Raw genomic sequence first — 20,371 nt, 5'->3', positions numbered from 1 at the left:
CTATGTTCACCTATTGCATCCTAGTGTAATTCTACACTGTTTGCATTACGTTTCTTGCTATTACTTACCCGTTTTGGGTTTGTGTAAATATAACTTGTGTATATTACTTACTTTCTAACTGAGGGTACTCACTGAGATACTTTTGGCATATTGTCATAAAAATAAAGTACCTTTATTTTTAGTAACTCTTTGTGTTGTGTTTTCTTATGATATTGTGCTATATGAAATAAGTGGTATAGTAGGAGCTTTGCATGTCTCCTAGTTCAGCCTAGGCTGCTTTGCTATAGATACCTTCTATCAGCCTAAGCTGCTAGAAACACCTCTATTCTACTAATAAGGGATAACTGGACCTGGCACAGGGTGTAAGTACCACAAGGTACCCACAATAAGCCAGGCCAGCCTCCTACACCATGACATAGGTCAAGTTGTGAACAGTTGGCAAACCAAGTATCTTCTTTTAGCTTTTTGGGCTGCACTTAACACTATTTACAATTATCAGTGTGCAGCTCACTAATTGGGTATGGTTGGTGGATTCCTGGATCACATTAGCGAACCCATCCCCTAAATCGAATCCATCTCTAGCTGCACCTCATCACCAAGGTTTGACTGAGCTCCAAAGGGCAACTTGGGCCAGACTTTGGGCTTCCACTCAAGGGACCCGTTCATAGATCCTATATTTAGATCTAAGGGTATCATGGCAGAAGCCCCAGATTCTAGAATGGTGGTCTGTTCCAGACTTTATCTGGTAGTGTAATTAGAATGAGGACCTCTCACCTTCCAGCCATTGCATTACTGCCCGGCTAGAGAACTTCAAGTAGAAGCTTAAACTGTTATTGTTAGAGAAAGCACATTATGGTCTGGCTTTAAGATATCTTAACCCTAAATTTCCCGTTAAAATCTTCATGTCCCCCTTTCCTCTGTTGCAATCAAACAAGTTACCTTTGGTGACACTTTTTCTGGTGGATACGCTAACCACTGATTGTTGACCTTGTAGTACTCCTAGGTGATATATTTGGTCTGGAAACGTTTTATTAGCAGTGTGACTGTGATGCTATTAGTTTTGTTTGACCAATGACTTTGTGTTTCACCACTGCGCATATTAGTTGCTTAATGTTCACCAGTAGCACATTATATGTTTTGTTCAGCCTAGCCGCCTATTGGCTTTGACATGATATTAGACCTTACATTTTGTATTCAGCTCAGCTGCCTATTGGCTTTGACATGATATTAGACATTGCATTTTGTATTCAGCTCAGCTGCCTATTGGCTTTGACATGATATTATATATTACATTTTGTATTCAGCTCAGCTGCCTATTGGCTTTGACATGACACTAGACATTATATTTAATATTTAGGTTAGCTGCCTATTGCCTTTAACGTGGAGTTAGACATTGCAGTTGAGAATCCAAGCTGTGTTTTTCCACAAGATGAACCAAGCTGTTTTCTTCACACCAGACTAGACCTGATAAGAGAGGGTACATTTGGTGTTCTCCTTTCTGCTCGGGCTTGGGAAGAGGAGGAGTCTAGGAGATGTGGCCAGTCTCCAAAGGCTTGCGTAGTTTTCCCGAGTCTGAGAGGAGGGGGCACGCTTTTGTAACGGATGGCTCGGGGCTTCAGAGAATTAGATTCTTTTCTGCCTGACTTCGGACTGGAACTTGGTGCCAGTTGCCAGTCTCTCGTGTGGGTAGATAATCTCTTTCTCGCAGTTGACCGGAGTCATCAACTTGCAGATCCCAGAAAGAGGAAGCTGTAAACAGTTTCTCACACGGTGAAGTATTTGTTTTGCTTTGCATTCAATATCATATATATATATATATATATATATATATATATATATATATATATATATAACCTACTGTGTACATTGCAACTGAGATATATTTTGTTTTAATGCTGTGACTACTTTTGTGCTTGAAATCTATTAATTCGTCCCTCAAGAACTTGTGGGTGGGGAGGAATTAACAACAATAAAGGTGTTCTTTGAACTCAGAAGTGCATTCTTGATATGTTCTGTAAGCTCTGATTACGAGATAAGAAGGAAAGCAGAACAGTGACTCAGAATGGCTCCCACTTTGATGCCATACCGCCCCGGAAATGATGGAGCGGAGCTGTACAGAAGTGCCTCCCCTGAGTGCTGGTGTCAGTTTCTTGCTGGCGTCTTTACGCGGCCTTGGAAGTGGAGCATGAACAATTGGAAGTACCAGGGTGAAGATGTGTAAGTTAGGATATTTTTAGATGCTAAAAAAGAGGCCACTTCACAAATTGGGGAGGATGGAGAGCTGTGAAGAATCTGCAGTGAGATAGAATATCCGCCAGAAAGAGCATTATGAAAGGTAAGTAACTTGTTCTTCTGATGGATACTTATAACCGCAGGTTCCATGCCTAGGAATAAATACCAAATCAATGTAACCCCAAAGTGGATGCTATATGTAGTGGACTCAGACCAAGAAGTCCAGCAGGACCTGAGGTTTGGCAGATGTCAAGGGCAAGCACTCTGCATGCCAGCACAGTGGTAGCAGGCTTAGTCCTTTTGGATTGAACTCTGTCCTTCCGGAGGCTGCTTTTTGGCCAGATCTTAATGCAGAAGACTATCCATCTTGCCCGAGTCCACTTCTGCACAGCCTTCCCTTTCTTTGTCCTAGAGATCCCCGCAAACAGCTGATTGTCCACACAGTATTCCTTGGTATGATGAGTGTAAAAGCTTAAGGTCTTTTTGGGGTCCAACTGATGGAGTCTCTGCTCCTCTTTCAAGCTGGCATTGGGCGGTCGCACCAATAGCGTCTGAAGTTCACTCATGCGATTGAGCTTAGGTGATCGCAGAGGAAGACTGTCTTTGAAGTGACAAAATGCAAAGAGCAGCTAATGCATTGGCTCAAAGGACGCACACATGAGCAAGTCAAGACCAAATTTAAGATCCCATTGTAGCATCCCAAAGTGTTTGGGGTGGAATGTGTTAAACTTTTAGAAAACGTATTAAAACAGGTGATTCAAATAAGGACACTTGTACCAGCAAATGCTACATAGTTGAATGGGCGGACAAGTGGCCTTTAAAAGTGTCTACTGCAAGACCTGAGTGGTTCACAGACAACACTAAAAATAAAACATCTGCCAGTTTGGCTTGCAAAGAGCCGGTCTTGTGACCTCCACAACAGGCCACAAATTTTTCTGAGTGCCCAGAATAAATTAACTTCACAGAAGAGTGCCTGGCAGCAAGGATGACCTTCTCAACTTAGGGTGGCTGAGGTCGACTACTACCGCTTAATCCCTTTGCATGGAGGTGTAGAAAACCCTGACCTGCTGCTGCCACAGAAGATCCTACTGAATTGGAAGCCTAATTGGAGGGGTAGATCCTCATGGCCAGAAGTTCCAGGTGCCACATTCTTTAGCGCCAATCTGGATCCATGCAAATAACCTTGGCTTAGTCGTTCCAGATCTTTTTCAGAACTCAGGACAGGAAAGATGGGAGTGAAAGCAAATATGAGTCCCCTGTTCCATTCTAGGTAGAATTTATCTCCTAGCGAGTGCCTTCACAGAAGCTCTCAATGCACAAAACCTTTGACACTGTGCATTCTCGAAGGTGCCGAATAGACCTAGCCAAGGTTCTCTCCACTGCAGGTAGATGCTTTGCACCACCTTGGGATGTTGGTTCTATTTAAATCTACGAGATGCTGCTAGCCGAGCTCATCCACCCTGTCATTTAAGGACCAGCCAACTAACGAAATACATCAGATTCTGAAAACTATGTTCCCTTGTTAAGATCGAGCCACTTTTTATTATCTTTTGGTAACTTAGCCTTTCCAGCAAGATCCTAGCTCCCTCCATGACACCTATGCTAAGTGTAATTGCCATCTTGTTCATAATGTCACTAAATACCAAGTGAATAGGCAGCTTGTGGAAGAGAGTTATAGCTGACTCAACTTTGAAACTTGGCTGCTGTCATTGCTTTCCCAAAGGAAAATCACATATCTGAAATATAACTGGCTACTTTACAGCGATAGTGGGTGGAACTCTTATTTCATTTTATTTTAATTCTAATACAAGGCATCACTTAGTAGTAATGCTGAGACATTTAACTGAGAACCTTAAAAAGACCCATGTATTCTCTATTGTCTTTTTAAGGGATGCTTCCATTACACAGCAAAGCCTAAATGAAACTTCTTGTACTGGTGAGGGGCAAACCAATGTTTTATTGATGTTACATAGAGTGACAATAGCTCACATATGAAACAATGTTTCTTCAGTGAGGAGGGGGGGCCTTTAATGTAGCCTTAAATCTTGACCTGAACCAGGATGCTCTCTCAGTGATGCTAGCTTCCATTGGTGATGTATCAAATGTAACCCTCATACTACATAAATACTTACTATGTTAAATGTTCCTTTATAAGGTTGAACCTGCAAGCATTCTGGCCCCTGTTGTAATCTCGCTGTGGGCTTTTAACCACGCCCATGTCACGCCAGTAGTTTGGTTGGTTTGTGGGCCTGCCTTTTAAAATTTGCATAATTTCATTAGTGAAAGGCATGCATACGTCATGCCATTTCTGGTGTTTAGTGCTCCTTGAGAGCACCGGTAAACTACTGAAAAGATATGAGGCTCCGTGTTTTCCGACTGGCTTCTGGACTACTTTTTCTTTTTATTTCCTATGCAGCGTGATCTCGCTGGGCAGTAGTTAAGCGCTTTGCATGACGTTGACCCTGTTACATAGATAATTGCACTTTTGCCGGTTACATGGATAATTGCACTTTTGCCGATAACGTTTGACTGTGAGTGAACTTCTGTTTCCTTTTGTTTGTCCCTTCACGCTCATGGCGGCCGTCGGCTTGCTTATGTGAAACTATTTTACTGTTCATTTTCAGTTTATGTGGCAAGAAAAGCCCGGCTAGGAGTTTACAACGCTGATAGCTCTGACTGGAGCAAATGCAAGACCCACTGCATTGCAAATGCCTGTTAGGATATTGTCCTGTGTATTCTCGTAACATATTTATTATTAAAATGCCATAATCTTGCAAATCTGGAAGCATTTACAGTAGAAAACACTCAGTTCTCAGGTGGGTGATGCCCAATGAATTCAGTGGTGGAGCTGTTAATGTAGCACAGCGAGTTAATTGGCTTCTGTTGAAATTTATGGTTAGCCTGTGGCTCTTGCATTGGAACCCAGGCAGAACTGACTTTGTCTTTCATTATCTTTAGATCAAGAAAACGCATACCATTGAGTTGGGTAAATGTTATACCTGTCATTCACAGCACTACAAAGCTACTCTAGATCACCTTCTACAAATACTCTGTTTACTTTAACAAAATGTGCAATCCTGCTCAGGATTTCGAATTTCACGGATCATGCCCTTTTTATTTCCATAGTCAGATATTTTTTGGTAATTTAAGACAGTGGCCAGTGCAACATTTTAGTTTCACCCCTGGCAGTGGCCTTCCCACTGCACCCCCCCCTTTAAAGGTTTACCGCAACCACACCCTCACAACCTTTTATTCGATTCTGTAGAATCGTTTTCAATCGCCCAAGATTTTCTACCACTTCTTAGTGAATCCTTACACTTGTAAAGCACTTTTCCTGTAGACCTACTGCAGCCCATGGTCTCTGCAATTCCCAAAGTTTCCATAGAGCAGGTCTTGTTCATCATTTTCTGATATCTCAGTAGGCAAACATTAGACCTAGTGTGAGGAGTAATTTACTACACCATAAAAAACGTTTAATGCTCCTATTGATAAAGGACACTATATCCTTGGCCAATGGTGTAACACATTCCAGTGACAGCCTCATTGATGTTTATTCTCAGCTTTGTTAGTGATTAGATTCTTTGTTGACTGATCATGCAGGAGTTTTGGCATATGCGATATCCTTGCCATCGTTACATCATGACGCAGCCATGGTTGCAGTGAGAAAACATGCCAATCTATATAGCTTGTAAATTCCAGATGATAAAAAACTGTGGTATGTGATTATGCAACTAAATGGTCCAAATTGAACACGTACCCAATGTGGTTTCTGCTTCACACAATAAAAATGATGCGTGTTCTTGACGAGTGACTTTCACCGGGTGACTTGATATGCTGCAGAGGGTGAAACTGTAATGTTGAGCAGCAAATGAGTGTTCCTGCGCCTCTAATCTTTGTGAAGGCCGAAGTGTGAGCCGTTTTAATTAACAAGATCATAAACTAAAATCAAGTAGCATTCTGAGTTCTCATTTGAAATGCAAAAAACGTTTCTTTCCTAGTACGTTTGTCTTATAATATAATATAGATTGTGGATTCCTGTTTGTCTGAGCTGAAAAGCTTTTGTAAAATGTACAATGTTTTTAATGCACATTTTCAAAGTTAGCCTTTTGTTTCTGAAATAAATGTTGACCAAGTTTCATGTTAATGTTTTTTTCCCCTCGATTAAAGTACTGTAGGAATCTGGCCTAGTGTGTGGTGGGTCCATAAAAATGGAATGCAAACAAGGTACCGCCACCTAGGTTAGTGAAATGTGCACAGGGGAGCTGGGAGTACTGAAAAATCAGAGATAAGTAACATAGTACCCCACCAGCGACCAGTAATGCAGGAGTAAATCACTGGATTTTCCCCAAGCCACCCAAAAGAAGGAAAAAAAGACTGCAAGAAAACCAGTGGTGGATTACTGAAGAGGGAAGACCTGTGGAGAGAGGAGAGTCCAAGAGTCACAGTGGAGTCCAAGAGGAGTAGGAGCTACTTCCCACCCAGCTGTAGTTGCAGGAGTTGGTCGACAGTGATGAAGAACAGGTCAGCTCTGGAGCCGGAGAAGAGGTCCTGATGGATACAGATGATGTCCCACGCTGGAAGGAAGACCGCAGACTGGCGTTGATGCAGGAATTCCACCAACATGCCTTGGCAAAGGCAGACTCACGATTAGTGGAAAAGTGGTGCTGCCCGGGACCAGCAAGGCCTGGAGGGGGCTCTGATGTCACCTGCCTTGCCTGGTAACTCAGATGCTCCCAGAGTGCCCTGCTGACCTTGAAAACAAGATGGCAGAACCCAGGGACCTTCTGGAGGAGCTCTGGGCACCACCCATGGGATGGATATGGACAGGGGAGTAGTCATTCCCCTTTCCATTGTCCAGTCTCGGGCTAAAGCAGGGACTGGGGGTCCCTGAACCAGTGTGGACTGGTTTCTGCGCGGAGGGCACCAAACATTCCCTTCAAAGCAAACCAGTGGCTCGAGGAGGCTACCCCTCCCAAGCCAGTCACTCCTATTTCCAAAGGGAGTTGGGGGGGGTACCTCCCTCTCCCAAAGGAAATCCTTTGTTCTGCCTTCCTGGGCTTGACAAGATCAAGCCGCAGGAGGGCAGAAAGCTGTCTGAGGGGTGGCAGCAGCTGGCCTGCCTGGAAAATCCTGTAAGACTGGTGGTAGCAATGCTGGGGGTCCTCCTCTAAGGAGCCCCCAAAGTGCATGGAATCATACTTCCAATACTTGCAACAGTATTGGGGTATGATTCCGACATGTTCTGTACCAAACATGCGCAGGTTCGGAGTTAACATAATGTAGCCGGACATAGGTAGTGACCTATGTCCAGTACATGTGTAAAATGGCATCTCTGCACTCACAAAGTCCAGGGAAATGGATCTGGAGTTTGTGGGGGCACGTTTGCTGGTGCAGGGGTGCCATCACACACCGGTACCTGCACTCTGGGCTGAGCGGGCCACCCATAGGGGTGAGTTATAGTGACATGGTGTAGGGAAAACGGGTGCATTCACCCGTTTTACGAAGGCTGCAAAGGCTGGCCTGCAGAACCCTTTGCATGGGCTCCCTATGGGTGACAGAAAAACTGCTGCAGCCCATAGGGGTCCCCTGGAACCCCAGTGCCCTGGGTAACTAGGTGCCATATAATAGGGGAACAGTATGGCAATAGTGGGCAGAAAAAAGGTACAATTTAGAGGAGAGAGCAAAACTACTGGGGTCCTGGTTAGTGGGAACCCAGTAGTAGACACAGTCAAATGGGGGTTACAATCTCGGGAAAGAGGGTACTTTCCTACAAGTACACTAAATGCTTTTGTTTTGATAGCTGAATATATCTTCTGGATTTTTTTTTAGGAATGCTTAAACTTTAACGTAAAAGATAAAAAAATTGATTAATTCTGGGAAGAACCCCCGTGGGCGGTCTGTGCCTGTGAAGGTGCCCAATAACTCCTCAATGCAACGGAAAGGAGCAGTTAGTAAAATGAATTGAAACATTAAATCAATAGAAAATGAAGAGCAGCTACAAATACCCTGACTTTGAGCCAAAGTTTATTTCGGAAAAACTTTAAACTTTGAATAGGAGTGCAATCAGGTTAAAAGGTTTTGTGTACATGACTTTCTGTGGCGATTAGTACTGCTTACACAATAATATCACTTAATATCCAACTATAAGATTATTTGGTAGGAAGCGTTTCTAGTTCAGGCGCAAAGCCAGCATGGGTGATGCTTCAGGAAGGAGTTAGTCCCCAGATCCTACATTGATGCATAGTTATGCATACTTCATGCAAAATATGAACGAACCCTGGAAAATATTGCTAAGCATTCAAACCTTTTGTTTTCACTTGTAGGTGCCCCCACTCCCTGTTTATGGGGTGGGTGAAACACGCCTGAACTCAAAAATAAGCATACAGAGCTTGGGAGTTGCTTTTCATTTATTCATCGAGGGGAAATAGATGATATTTTGCTAATTCAAATACTATAGTACTTTACTTGAAATGTTAATTGCAACATTTTGTTTCTCGTACTGAACGGTATTTTAATAAAATTGTACTAATTAGGAGACTCTGTCCCTCGTATGCCTCTGGGAGTGTGAGAATGACACAGACACTACGTGCTTTTCAGTAGTTTGTAGCTGACCTGGAGCATTTCAGATTTATGTCCAAGTCAGGAAAAAAAGCCGTTTTTGAACAAAAAAGTTAATCTAAGTCCATCATAAAAGATGTGCATGTAGCAGTCATTAAAATTGGTTTGAAAGTATAAGTAGTGAAGTATAAAGAAAGGCCAGTTACAAAGGCCAAATTAATGAAATGATAATGTCTGCTTGCACAATCCTTTCTTTGATTACATGTATATTTACATTGAATCTAGACTATTTCAGTATTTTTCAGTTGAAAAAGGAATGTCTGCTGAGGATTCTTTTTTTCGTCTTGCAGTTTTTAGAAATCAGCTACCGCGACGGAATGATACGTACTCCTATAATCCACCATCAGTCATTCCTCCTCCAGAGGGGACAGCTTGCAACATCCTGAGGCTAAAATCTGGAGTCCATTTGTGTAGAGTTTGTGGCTGTATTGCACCAAAAGCGTGTTCTAAGTGCCACTCTGTTCACTACTGCAGTAAAGACCACCAGGTGGTTGACTGGAAGATTGGCCATAAGAAATTGTGTTCCATTCAGCCAGGTAAGTGTGACTTCATTTAGACATCTGAACTGGCCACAGTTTAATGAAAGTGAGTGTCCAGATTGTAACTGAAAATCGCAACAGTTTAAAAGAAAAAAAAAAACGAAACAGAATCTGTTTATATGTACTTATCCACCGCCTGCTTTCAACTAGTGGAGGGGGTGATCTTGAATTTCTCCTGAAACGATTGCATCTGTTACATAAATATGCACTGTAAGAAATTGGGTAATTGATTGAGGTAGTTGCAACCCCTACTAGGGCAACAACCAAAATCCTTGTCTGGGTGACCCACAAAAGTCAGCAAATTAACCTGTGCCTAACCTTCTGGTAGCTTGGCACAAAGCAGTCAGAAAAATATTTTTACAACTATGTTTTTTTTTTTTTAGACGTTGAAATACCAGGCAGTTATGTAATTGATGGTGCAAAACAACAGATGTTTAACTGACTGAGCCAGCAGTATAACATTGCACGTTATTGAAAATAACTATAAGAGCTGCCCCTCCCCAGTTCAGACCAACACTTGACACTGTAAACCCTAAAACTGATTCTCTTCCGCCATTCCCACTCCCTCCCCCCACACCACCAAACCAATGTAGACTATTTCAGGCTTTCCTTGGTAATAACAAAGTTTATCGTCCAGTGAATAGCAAGGATTTTCAACTCTGTGAAGGACTATGCCCCAATATTGACACCATGCCACACATATTTTGTAGTGTTTAAGTGGGAAGCCCCTAGCTTTGTATTTGGGAGTGTCCAAGTTCGTACAAATATCAAGCCCAATTATCCACTGTGCAAAGGATAGAGGGTCACTGTGTTTCCAAGCCCTGATTCACTGTCACCAGTCCCAACCACACCAGTCTGGTGCGGTATCTGTTGACGGTCATATCTTCCGTAGTGTGAAGGAGGACAAACTTGGGATCTCAGGGCAACACGTGTTCCAGGCATGACAACACACCCTTCCCAGAAAAGGATCAGGTTCTTGCAGGTCCAGATCATATGGACGAAGTCTCCCCGTGCTGATGAGCAACACAGGTAAGTGAGGATGGTTACAGCTCCCCTTTTCCATAGTCTGTCCTGAGTGTAGTAGATGTTGTGTAAGAATTTCCACTGTATTAGGCAGAACTGTGAAGCAGTCGCTGACTCGCTGGGGCACCCCCATGCCCCATTCCAGTCGTCATCAGTAAGTTGCCCCAAGTCATCCACCCATTCTTCTCAGCTAGTCAGAGGAATACGGGCTGCAACATTTTGTGGTTAGTTCTCCAGTGAGTATTTTGGCCTCCAGTGGGCTATAGCCCAGTATGTCCATGAGTCCTTTGATGTATTGGGTGAGGGTGTGTCGTTATTGCAGGTATCTGAACAATTGTGAAGGGTTTAGGCTATATTACACCTGCAGCTCTAGGATAGATTTCATTGTGGAGCCCAACAGGACATCTCTCAACTTGGACATGCCTATTTCATCCCAGGATTTAAAGCCCTGTAAGGGTGTAACCTGTAACAACAAGGTTCCGCACAGTAATGGAGTTTCTTTTTTGAGATTTCTTGCTCACCCAATGGATCTGGGTCTCCCTTCAAGTGGCTTTCAGGAGGTGTCTGGGGGTGGGGGTTGGGTGGGGGTCGGTTCCCCGTCTAACAGGTGCAGAAAAGGAGGGTCTCCTGCATCGCTCATGGCTTAGCGGCGAGGGGGCACGGTCAGCTGTGTTGTTAAACTACCATTCACTTATGACACTGATATTAGATGCCCTGTAATACAAGAGTAAATCTGGAGTTGCAGTGCCTCAGTCGTAAGAGCATTTATAGCTGTTAAACTTTTCATCCTTGGCGTGGTCTCCCTTAACTTTTGCCTCTGTTCCCCAGGTTGTTGATGTGTGCTGGACTCTGATTTTACTGTTTTTGTTACTCTGGGCACTTTACCACTGCTAACCAGTGCTAAAGTGCAAGGGCTCCTGTTTAAAATATGTACGTAATTGGTTCTCCATGATTGGCATATTTGTTTTTCTGTTAAGTCCCTAGTAAAGTGCACTAGAGGTGCCTAGGGCCTGTAAATCAAATGTTACTAGTGGGCCTGCAGCACTGGTTGTGCCACCCACAAAAGTAACCCTATAATCATGTCTCAGACCTGCCACTGCAGTGTCTGTGTGTGTATTTTTACTCTGTAAATTCGACTTGGCAAGTGTACCCACTTGCCAGGCCTAAACCTTCCCTTTTCTTACATGTAAGGCACCCCTAAGGGAGGCCCTATGTAGCCCCAAGGGCAGGGTGCAGTGTAAGGTTAAGGTAGGACATATAGTAATGTGGTTTATATGTCCTGACAGTGAAATATTGTTAAAGTCGTTTTTCACTGTTGCAAGGACTGTCTCTCTCATAGGATAATATGGGGGCTACCTTTAAATATGATTAAAGCGTAGATTCCCCTAGAGAGTAGATGGACATGTGGAGTTTGGGGTCCCTGAACTCACAATTTTAAAATACATCTTTTAGTAAAGTTGATTTTGAGATTGTGCGTTTGAAAATGCCACTTTTAGAAAGTGAGCATTTTCTTGCTTAAACCATTTTGTGACTCTGCCTTGTTTGTGGATTCCCTGTCTGGGTCAGTTTGACAGTTGGGTTGTTTTTCACCTCGCACTAGACAGTGACGCAAAGGGGGATGGGGTGTAACCTGCATTTCCTGATTAGCCATCTCTGCTAGGAGGGAGGGGTGGAGTGGTCACTCTCATCTAAAAGGACTGTGCCTGCCTCTGACAATGCCGGCTCCAACCCCCTGCTGTGTGTCTGATGCCTTGCCTGGGCAAGGCAGAATTTCACAAGTAGGTGTGAGTCCCCTTTGAAGAAAGGTGACTTCAAAGACTAAAATGGGTATAAGAAGGGCACCCAAATCTACAAACTTTAGAAACACTTCTGGAACCAAGAGGAACCTCTGCCGGGAGAAGAGCTGATAGCTGAGGAAGAAGTGCTGCCCTGCCTGTGACTGTGCTTTGTGGAGCTTTCCTGCAGTGCTGCTTCTGCCAGAGTAAGAGGGCAAAGACTGGACTTTCTGTGCCTTCCATCTTGTGAAGAAATCTCCAAGGGCTTGATTTAGAGCTTGCCTCCTGTTGTTTGAAGTCTCAGGGACAGCAAAGACTTCTCTCTGCCAGCACCTGGAGTCTCTGGAGAGACTCCTGCTCTGACAAGTGGTGCCCTATCCAGTCCCTGGGCCCTTGAAAGGAAAGCTGGTGGAAATCCAAGGAAATCGACTTCGGACGACTCCGGACCGACGCCGCTGCTGAATCTGGTGACGCCGCCTGCACCCAACGCCGTGACCTTTGCTGGAACGCGACGCTCTTCGCAGGCCAGACGCCACAGCTGCCCCGCTGAAGTCCGGGACTCCGTGGAAGTCGCTGCACCACGTCGTGACCGACGCCGCTTGAAGTGCACGGATTCAACGTTTCGCACAGACGCCGCGATTCCCGACTTCGCACATCGGCTTGTTTTCACTCTTCACCAAAGGTACTGTACTTGGGGGTCTACACGACTCCGTGTCCGGCGCCGCTGGTTTCGGCTTGTTGGGAACGACTCCGTCACGATGCCGTGTTAACATCTCATCGAAGCATTTTTGTTTCTAAGCGCTATTTTTGAGTTTAATCTCTAAAAATTCATAACTTGACTTGTGTATGTCGGATTTTTGTCGTTTTGGTCTTGTTTTGTTTAGACAAATGTTCCCTATTTTTCTAAACCGGTGTTGTGTCATTTTGTAGTGTTTTCATTGAGTTACTGTGTGTGTTGGTACAAATACTTTACACCTAGCACTCTGAAGTTAAGCCTACTGCTCTGCCAAGCTACCAAGGCGGTAAGCAGGGGTTAGCTGAGGGTGATTCTCTTTTACCCTGACTAGAGTGAGGGTCCTTGCTTGAACAGGGGGTAACCTGACTGTCAACCAAAGACCCCATTTCTAACAATAGCATTTCTAGAGAACTATCTGCGGGGTGTGGGATGGCCACAAGAAGTCCTGCAGCAACAAGTCTAACTTTTTGAAGAACGAGGTTAGGAGATAGAAGGGGTAGTTCTGCAACTGGTGTAACAGATGTGTCAGGACAAGCAGAACACCCCAAGATGGACAGCTATAGTGTCATCAAAAAAGGAAGATCGTAAGTCACCCGTTCAAGATGAGTCTGAATATTGTTTTCAGGAGGGAAATGGGCGATATGAGGAGCAATCATGAGATGGGTATCCCTGTTTGGGTAGGACAACTATTTGTCAGTTAGAGATCAGGGGCGAGCTTGCCTACCTCCCGTACTCATTCAAACATATGTCAATGCAGCGAAAGAGATGGGCCCCAGGTCCAAGGGGTCAGGCACCTTTTTAGACTATCAAGTCACATATCCCTTTGAGAGATCAGTATTCCACACTTCAATACTGCTAAAACCATTCACTTGAACATACCACAGGGCTAAATGGGTAAGTCCTTCATAAAGTCTCTGAGGGCCTCGGGGGGGGGGGGGGTCCCCTTTAGGTGGTGGAGCATACATTGCTGTGTAATACGTAGCAAAGTGCTGCCTGACCACTCTGCTTATCAGTTATGTATGCAATTGATGTGTGATGTGCCATATTAGCACAGAGCTAGTATAGAGTCTTATCTTGTCACGCACTGATAGATGCAGCTTTGTGTGGCAAGCAGCTCAAGCCTCATACATAAGCAATCGATGGAGTACATCTTGTTGATGTAGAGAGTCTGTCAGTATGGTGGGCAAGCAAGGTGCAGCATGAGCTGCCTCCAAATCTATGATGCAAGATTCCAAGTCAATCATTTCCTGTTTGGTCCTTGCACCTTCCCAAAACATAACTATTAATGTCTCCTGTGATGGTGACCTTTAGTGCTTCCCAGACGGTCTCCGGGGACTCAACAGTACCATTAATTGTGTGTAATACCCTTTTATGGATTTGTGAAAGTGGGTCTTGGTTTCAGCATCTTGAAGCCACCACATGTTCAGATGCCAGCCCAACCCCGAGGTGTAATTCCAGAGGGGAGTGGTCTGAAAGCCCACTAGCATGTATGTGAGCATCTTGAACCCTGTAGGATTCTGAGGCAGGTAGGAGAAAGTAGTTAAGCCCGGACAAGACCTTGTGGGCCCCACAATAAAAAGTATAGCCCGGTCCTTTGGTTACAAGCCTTGCCATGCATCCACTAAGCTCATGGCATAGATAAAGTGTGCATTAATCAATCTATCAGGGTTTATTGAGCGTGTCTACTAACCTGTAAGGGTCTCAAGGTGCTGGGGTGGGTGGGGGTTGTGTAGCGTCCATCAGTGAGGTGGTACTTCAAAAAGCCATGTCTTCAGCTCCTTTGTTAAGTTAAGAAGGGGGGTAGTCTGTCTGAGGTGGAGCGGGAAGGTGTCCGGCTGTGGCTGCGATGTGGGAGAAGGAGCATCCCTGTGTTCTTGTTTTCCTGATGCAAGGTACTTCGGCGAGAGAGAGAGCTGGGCTGATCAAAGGGTCCTGTGAGGTACGTGGCAGTTGAGTCGTCTGTTCAGGTAGGCTGGTCCGGTGTCATGGAGGGCTTTGTGTGCGTGGATGAGGATCTTGAAGGTGATTCTTTTTTTTTCTGTTGGAAGCCAGTGAAGTGTTCTCAGGTGTTGAGAGATGTGGCATTGTTGGGGCAGATCGAGGACCAGTCTGGCGGCGGCATTCTGGATGTTCTGTAGTTTGCGGGTGAGTTTCTTGTTGATCCCGGGGTAGAGCGTGTTGCCATAGCCTAGTCTGCTGTTGATGAGGGCATGTGTGACGGTCTTTCTGTGTTCAAGGGGGGATCCATTTGAAGGCCTTGTGGAGGTTGTGAAAGCAGGTGGATGTGACTGAGCTGATTTAGCTGTCCATGTTGAGTCTGGAGTCCAGGATGATCTCAAGGTTTCTGGCTTGGTTCGTGGGGGTGGGAAGGTTTCCGAGGGTGGGTGGCCACCATGAGTCGCTCCAGGCGCCGGGTTGGGGGCCCATGATAAGAACCTCTGTCTTGTTCACGTTGAGTTGGAGGCTGCTGTTTTTCATCCAGTTGGCTACTGCTCCCATGCCTTCGTGGAAGTTGTGTGCCTGTGGTGGGTTCGTTGGCTAGGGAAAGGATGAGTTGGGTGTCGTCTGCGTAGGAGACCATGTTGATTCCATAGCTCTTGACGATGGCGGCAGTAGGATCCCTGGGGAACTTTACAGGTGATCGGTGTGGGGTCCGAGATGAAGGGGGCGAGTCTCACTCGTTGGGTTCTGCCGGAGAGAAAGGAATGGATCCAGTCAAGGGTTTTGTCTCTGATGCTGGCTTCATGAGTTCTACGTATCAGGGTGTGGTGGGAGACTGTGTTGAAGGCTGCCGAAAGGTCTGGCAGGATGAGTGCATCCATCTCTCCCTTGTCCAGCAGGGAGCGGATGTCGTCGGTTGCAGCCAGGAGGGCTGTTGCTGTGCTATGTTTTTTTCTGAATCCGGATTGGGAGGCGTTGAGGATGTTGTGGTTTTCAATGAAAGTGGCAAGTTGGCTGTTGATGGCTTTCTCCATGACATTTGCCGGAAAATTGGAGCAGAGAGATGGGCCTGAAGTTTTTGAGTTCAGTGGGGTCTGCCGCTGGTTTCTTGAGGAGGGGGTTGATCTCTGCGTGTTTCCAGTCATTGGGGAAGGAGGCATCAGCTGGGGATTGGTTGATGGTAAGGCAGAGCTTGGGGGCGATGATATCAGCAGCTCTGTTGAATATGTGGTGGAGGCATGGGTCTGTGGGGGCCCCGGAATGTATGGACTTCATCGTCTTCTGAGTGGCTTTGGTGGGGATGGGGGTCCAGTTGGTGATGGTTGGTTTGTTGGTTTCGGGTCCCGGTAGAGGGGGTTCTGTTCTCGTTGAAGCTGTACTAGATGGTGTTGATTTTGTGGGTGGAAGTAGGTGTGGAGTCTGTCGCAGAGGTCCTGCGAGGGTGGGATGTCAGTTGTTTCACTGTTGGGTTGGACAAACTCCTTGATGATGCTGAAGTGTTCCTTGCTGTGGGAGGAGATTCTGTCTTGTATTGCTTTTCTTTTGGTGCTTCTGATGCGTTGGTGGTGTACTGTGGTAGCTGCTCTGAAGATGTTTTGGGCTTCTGTGGATTTGGTATTTCACCAGATTTTCTTGTGACGACAGGTGCGTCTGGATTCTCTGAGTTCTGCAGTGAACCAGCTAGCTTTCTTCGCGTGGGTGCTGTTGTTTTTCTTGAGGGGGGTATGTTGGTGATACCTTTGTGGAAGGTGTGTGCTGCAGTGTTCAGGTCGTCGTGTGCGATGGAGGAGGTGTAGTTAGCAGGGGTGGTGGTGAGCTGGTTGTCGGTGATTTTTGCCCAGTTTCGGCAAGATGGTTGGTGCTGGGGGTCTGAGGACAGTGGGTGTGTTGAAGGTGAAGTGGATGCATCAGTGGTCTGTCCATGGAAGTTCGGAGGTATGGTTGAAGATGACTGATGTTCCTATTGTGAAGATCGGTCCAAGGGTGTGACCTGCTGACTGCATTGGTTCAGTCACGATCTGTTGGAGCCCTATGATGTAGAGGTTGTCTAGGAGGGATGCGGTGTTGGGGTCTTGTAGGTTGTCGAGGTGGAATTTGTGGTCTCATAGCAGGGTATAGTTGGTGGTTGCAATGGGTTGTGCGGTGATGCAGTCAGTGATGGATTCGGAGAAGGGTGCCTGTTTATGGAGCACACAAATAGTAACAAATTGAAAACACAAAGCAAGAAAAATCCCAAACCAATTAAGAAAACTAGAGCACATTTTAGTAAAATGGTACCAGATTGACACAAATCCAAATAGTAGAACCCGGATGTAGGAAAGTAGCCTCTTTTTGGCACGATTACTCCCACGTTTTGCCTGCTGACAGTATGCTTTGACTGTTTCCATTGGGATCCTGCTAACCAGGACCCTAGTGATTGATCTCTTGCCCTCTACTTTTGGTTGCCTAAGACCTTGCACATCCCACAATTGGCATACTGGTGCTCACATATAAGTCCCTAGTATATGGTACTGCTTTGGGTCATCATGGATTCCCCATGGACTGCAGCATGTATTTTGCCACCCATGGGAGCCCATTCAAAATGTCTACAGGCCTGCCATTGCAGCCTGCGTGAAAAAGTGCATGCACCCTTTCACTACAGGTCACTGTGAGTCACCCCTATGGTAGGCCCTCCTAGCCCAGAGGGCACTATGCAGGTACCTGTGTGTGAGGGCACCCATGCCTGAGCAGAGGTGCCCCTACAAACTCCAGTTTCAATGCACTTGACTTTATAAGTGTGTGAAGCTATTTTAGCTGTGTACTGGACACAGGTCCGTACGTGTGACCAGCTACATAATGGTAACTCCAAACCTGGGCATGTTTGGGATCAAACATATCGGAATCATACCCCAATACTGTTTCCAGTCTTGGTTGTATGATTTCATGCACTCTGGGGGCTCCTTAGAAGACCCAGAGTATTGTTCCTACCAGTCTTCTGGGGTTTTCCGGGCAGCCCGTGCTGCTGCCGCCCTAGAGACGGGGTTCTGCCCTCCTGCTGCTTGACCAGCTCAGGCAGGGGAAGGCTGAAAAAAGGATTTCTTGTGGGAGAGGGAGGCAACACCCTCTCCCCTTGGAAATATGTGTTACATGGTTTTGGAGTGGTAGCCTCCCCAAGCCACTGGTATGCTTTGAAGGGCACATTTGATGCCCTCCGTGCATAAACCGGTTTGCACCAGTCCAGGGACTCCCGGTCCCTGCTCTGGTGCAAAACTGGACAATGGAAAGGGGAGTGACCCTCCCCTGTCCATCACCACCCCAGAGTGGTGAACAGAGCTCCTCCAGACGGCCACGAGATTCTCCCATCTTGAATCTAAGGTGGACAGAGGCTCCTGGGAGCATCTGAGTGGCCAGGTGTGGTAGGTGACATCATAGCCCCCTCCTGATAGTTGGCCCCCCTGCTAGGTGACCAATCCCCCTTCCTGGGCTATTTAGGGTCTCCCTTTTGGGGATTCGACTTGCAGGTTTCCAGCAGGACTCCTCTGCAACATTTACTTCATCTTCTGGCCACGGGGGCTGCAACTGGACCCTCCAGGAACTGACGATCTGCAACCTCCGCAACAACTCAGCTCTGCAACATTGTTCTTTCCAGCAACCGCAATATTTCCTTGGCTGTGCATCCTCTGAGGGAGGCGAGCCTTCAGCCTGCACAAGAAGTAAGAAGGAATCTCCCTTGGAGTGAAGGAGTCACTTCCCTGCAACTGCAGGCACCAACTGCAGCGACGACCGGCTGTGTGGATCTGCTGTCCTCCGGAACTGCGTGAACCCTGCATCACAGGTAGTGGTCTGGAGTGGACCCTTCGGTCCTCTCTGCCAGCTTTCCAACTTGAGAGACGGTAAGCTCTTGCCTCTCCTTGCAGGACAATACCCCTGTGCATCGCGACTCTTGTAGCTACCAAGTCTTTTTTGCTCCTCCTCCAAGGGACCTTCATGCTCTGTGTAGCTCTGACCCGCAGCACTTCTTCCTGCAATGCACAGTCTCTTTCCTGCTGCTCCAGTGACATGGGACTTCTCTTCAGGTGTGCTGGGTGGGCCTCACTGTGACCGCTGTGTCTGCTGCCAGTAGGCTGCCTGTGGGGGCTGCCTCCTCTTCTTGTGGCTCTTCCGACTGCTGAGGGTCACCCCGGACTCCCCTCCTTGGGTCGAGTCCCCTGGGCCTTGCTTGTTCTCTTCAGCCTTTCAAAACTCCTTCTCCGTCTCTTGCATTTGCCAAGGCTTGTTGGTGGTTTTCCAGCACCACTAACAGACTGCTTCTTGACTGCCGACATGGGACACCAATTGCATCACTTCTGGGTCTACTCTTCATCTCCGGTGCTGCACTGCTAGCCACCTTTGTCCACTGTTGACCTGGTTCTGCATCCACAGAAGTGTGGGAAGTGGCTCCTGCCACAACCGGACACTCCAACACAAACTGGACTTGGTCCCCTTCTTTTGCAGGTCCTCTTCTGTTAGGATCCACCTTTTGGTTTCTTCCAGTCTTGGTTGGGTCTTGTATACTCCTTTTCCAAAGTCCTCCTGTTGGTTTGGAGAAACCAGGTACTTACCTCTGTTCTCCTGGTCGCTGGGGATCACTCTGCTACTCACCTCTTGGGGTTCCTAGTTCTTCCAGCTCCCCTCTACTGATTCCACTTCCTTGGGTGGGGGACTTCCTTTCACATTCCACTTTTTTAATACATGGTTTGTCCCTGCCCTAGGGCCCTTACTGTGTACCTATACTTTTGCCAATGCTTATTGTTTTCTATGTTCTTTACTGATTGTATATAATAATGTGTTTACTTGCCTTCAGTTGGGGGATCGCCTATTCAGTATTCTTGTATTTTTGTTACAATAATAAAGTACCTGTATTTTTTGTAACACTGTGGTTATTTCATGTGTGAGAGTGCTGTTTGACTATGATGGTATTGCATAAACTTTGCATGTCTCCTAGATAACTCTTGGCTGCTCATCCACAGCTACCGCTAGAAAGCCCTTGCTTCCTAGACGCTGCCTACACTTCACTAATTGTGAATACCTGGACCTGGTATAGGGTAATAACATCATAGGTATCCACCACACACCAGGCCAGCTTCCCACACCGGAGACATTCCTTTTTAAAGCTTTTAGTGAAAATAGCAACTTAAAAGCACAAAGTGCTACTCGTGATCATCTGGTCACGCTAGAGCTTGGAAAAGTCACAAGTTTAGGCTGACTGCAATAGAGTGCTGGTTGAATACAGGGACCAGGTTAGACCGACTGAAGTTATCTTTGAATTCTGGTGCAAAGATTTCCGATCTCATTGGGGGAGGAGGCTTTCATTGCAAAAAGCATGTCATGGGCAGCAGACTGTGGTCGCTGGAGCTTTACTTTGGTGGTTGTCGCAGGCTTTTGTTTCTGGAGCCTGGAGTGCAAGTCTCCCATTGTCAGTCATTGTGAATGTTGATGTCGATGAGAAGAGCAGGTCTCGCGGAATCTTCACACCGGCGGTTGGCGCA

At 46.1% G+C, this 20,371-nt stretch overlaps 1 protein-coding gene across 2 annotated transcripts in view; it reads left to right on the top strand.

Moving 5' to 3' along the window:
• PDCD2 (programmed cell death 2) overlaps window positions 1–20,371 on the top strand; it is a 242,329-nt gene that overhangs the window by 4,933 nt on the left and 217,025 nt on the right. For both annotated transcript variants that reach the window (XM_069234984.1, XM_069234983.1), the window contains exon 2: window positions 9,141–9,386. In XM_069234984.1, the coding sequence (XP_069091085.1) occupies window positions 9,141–9,386 (246 nt within the window). The remainder of the gene's footprint in view (window positions 1–9,140; window positions 9,387–20,371) is intronic.

Source organism: Pleurodeles waltl, chromosome 5 (genome assembly GCF_031143425.1).
Source record: "Pleurodeles waltl isolate 20211129_DDA chromosome 5, aPleWal1.hap1.20221129, whole genome shotgun sequence".
Lineage (NCBI taxonomy): Eukaryota > Metazoa > Chordata > Amphibia > Caudata > Salamandridae > Pleurodeles > Pleurodeles waltl.
This window is presented reverse-complemented; position numbering and strand designations above follow the sequence as displayed.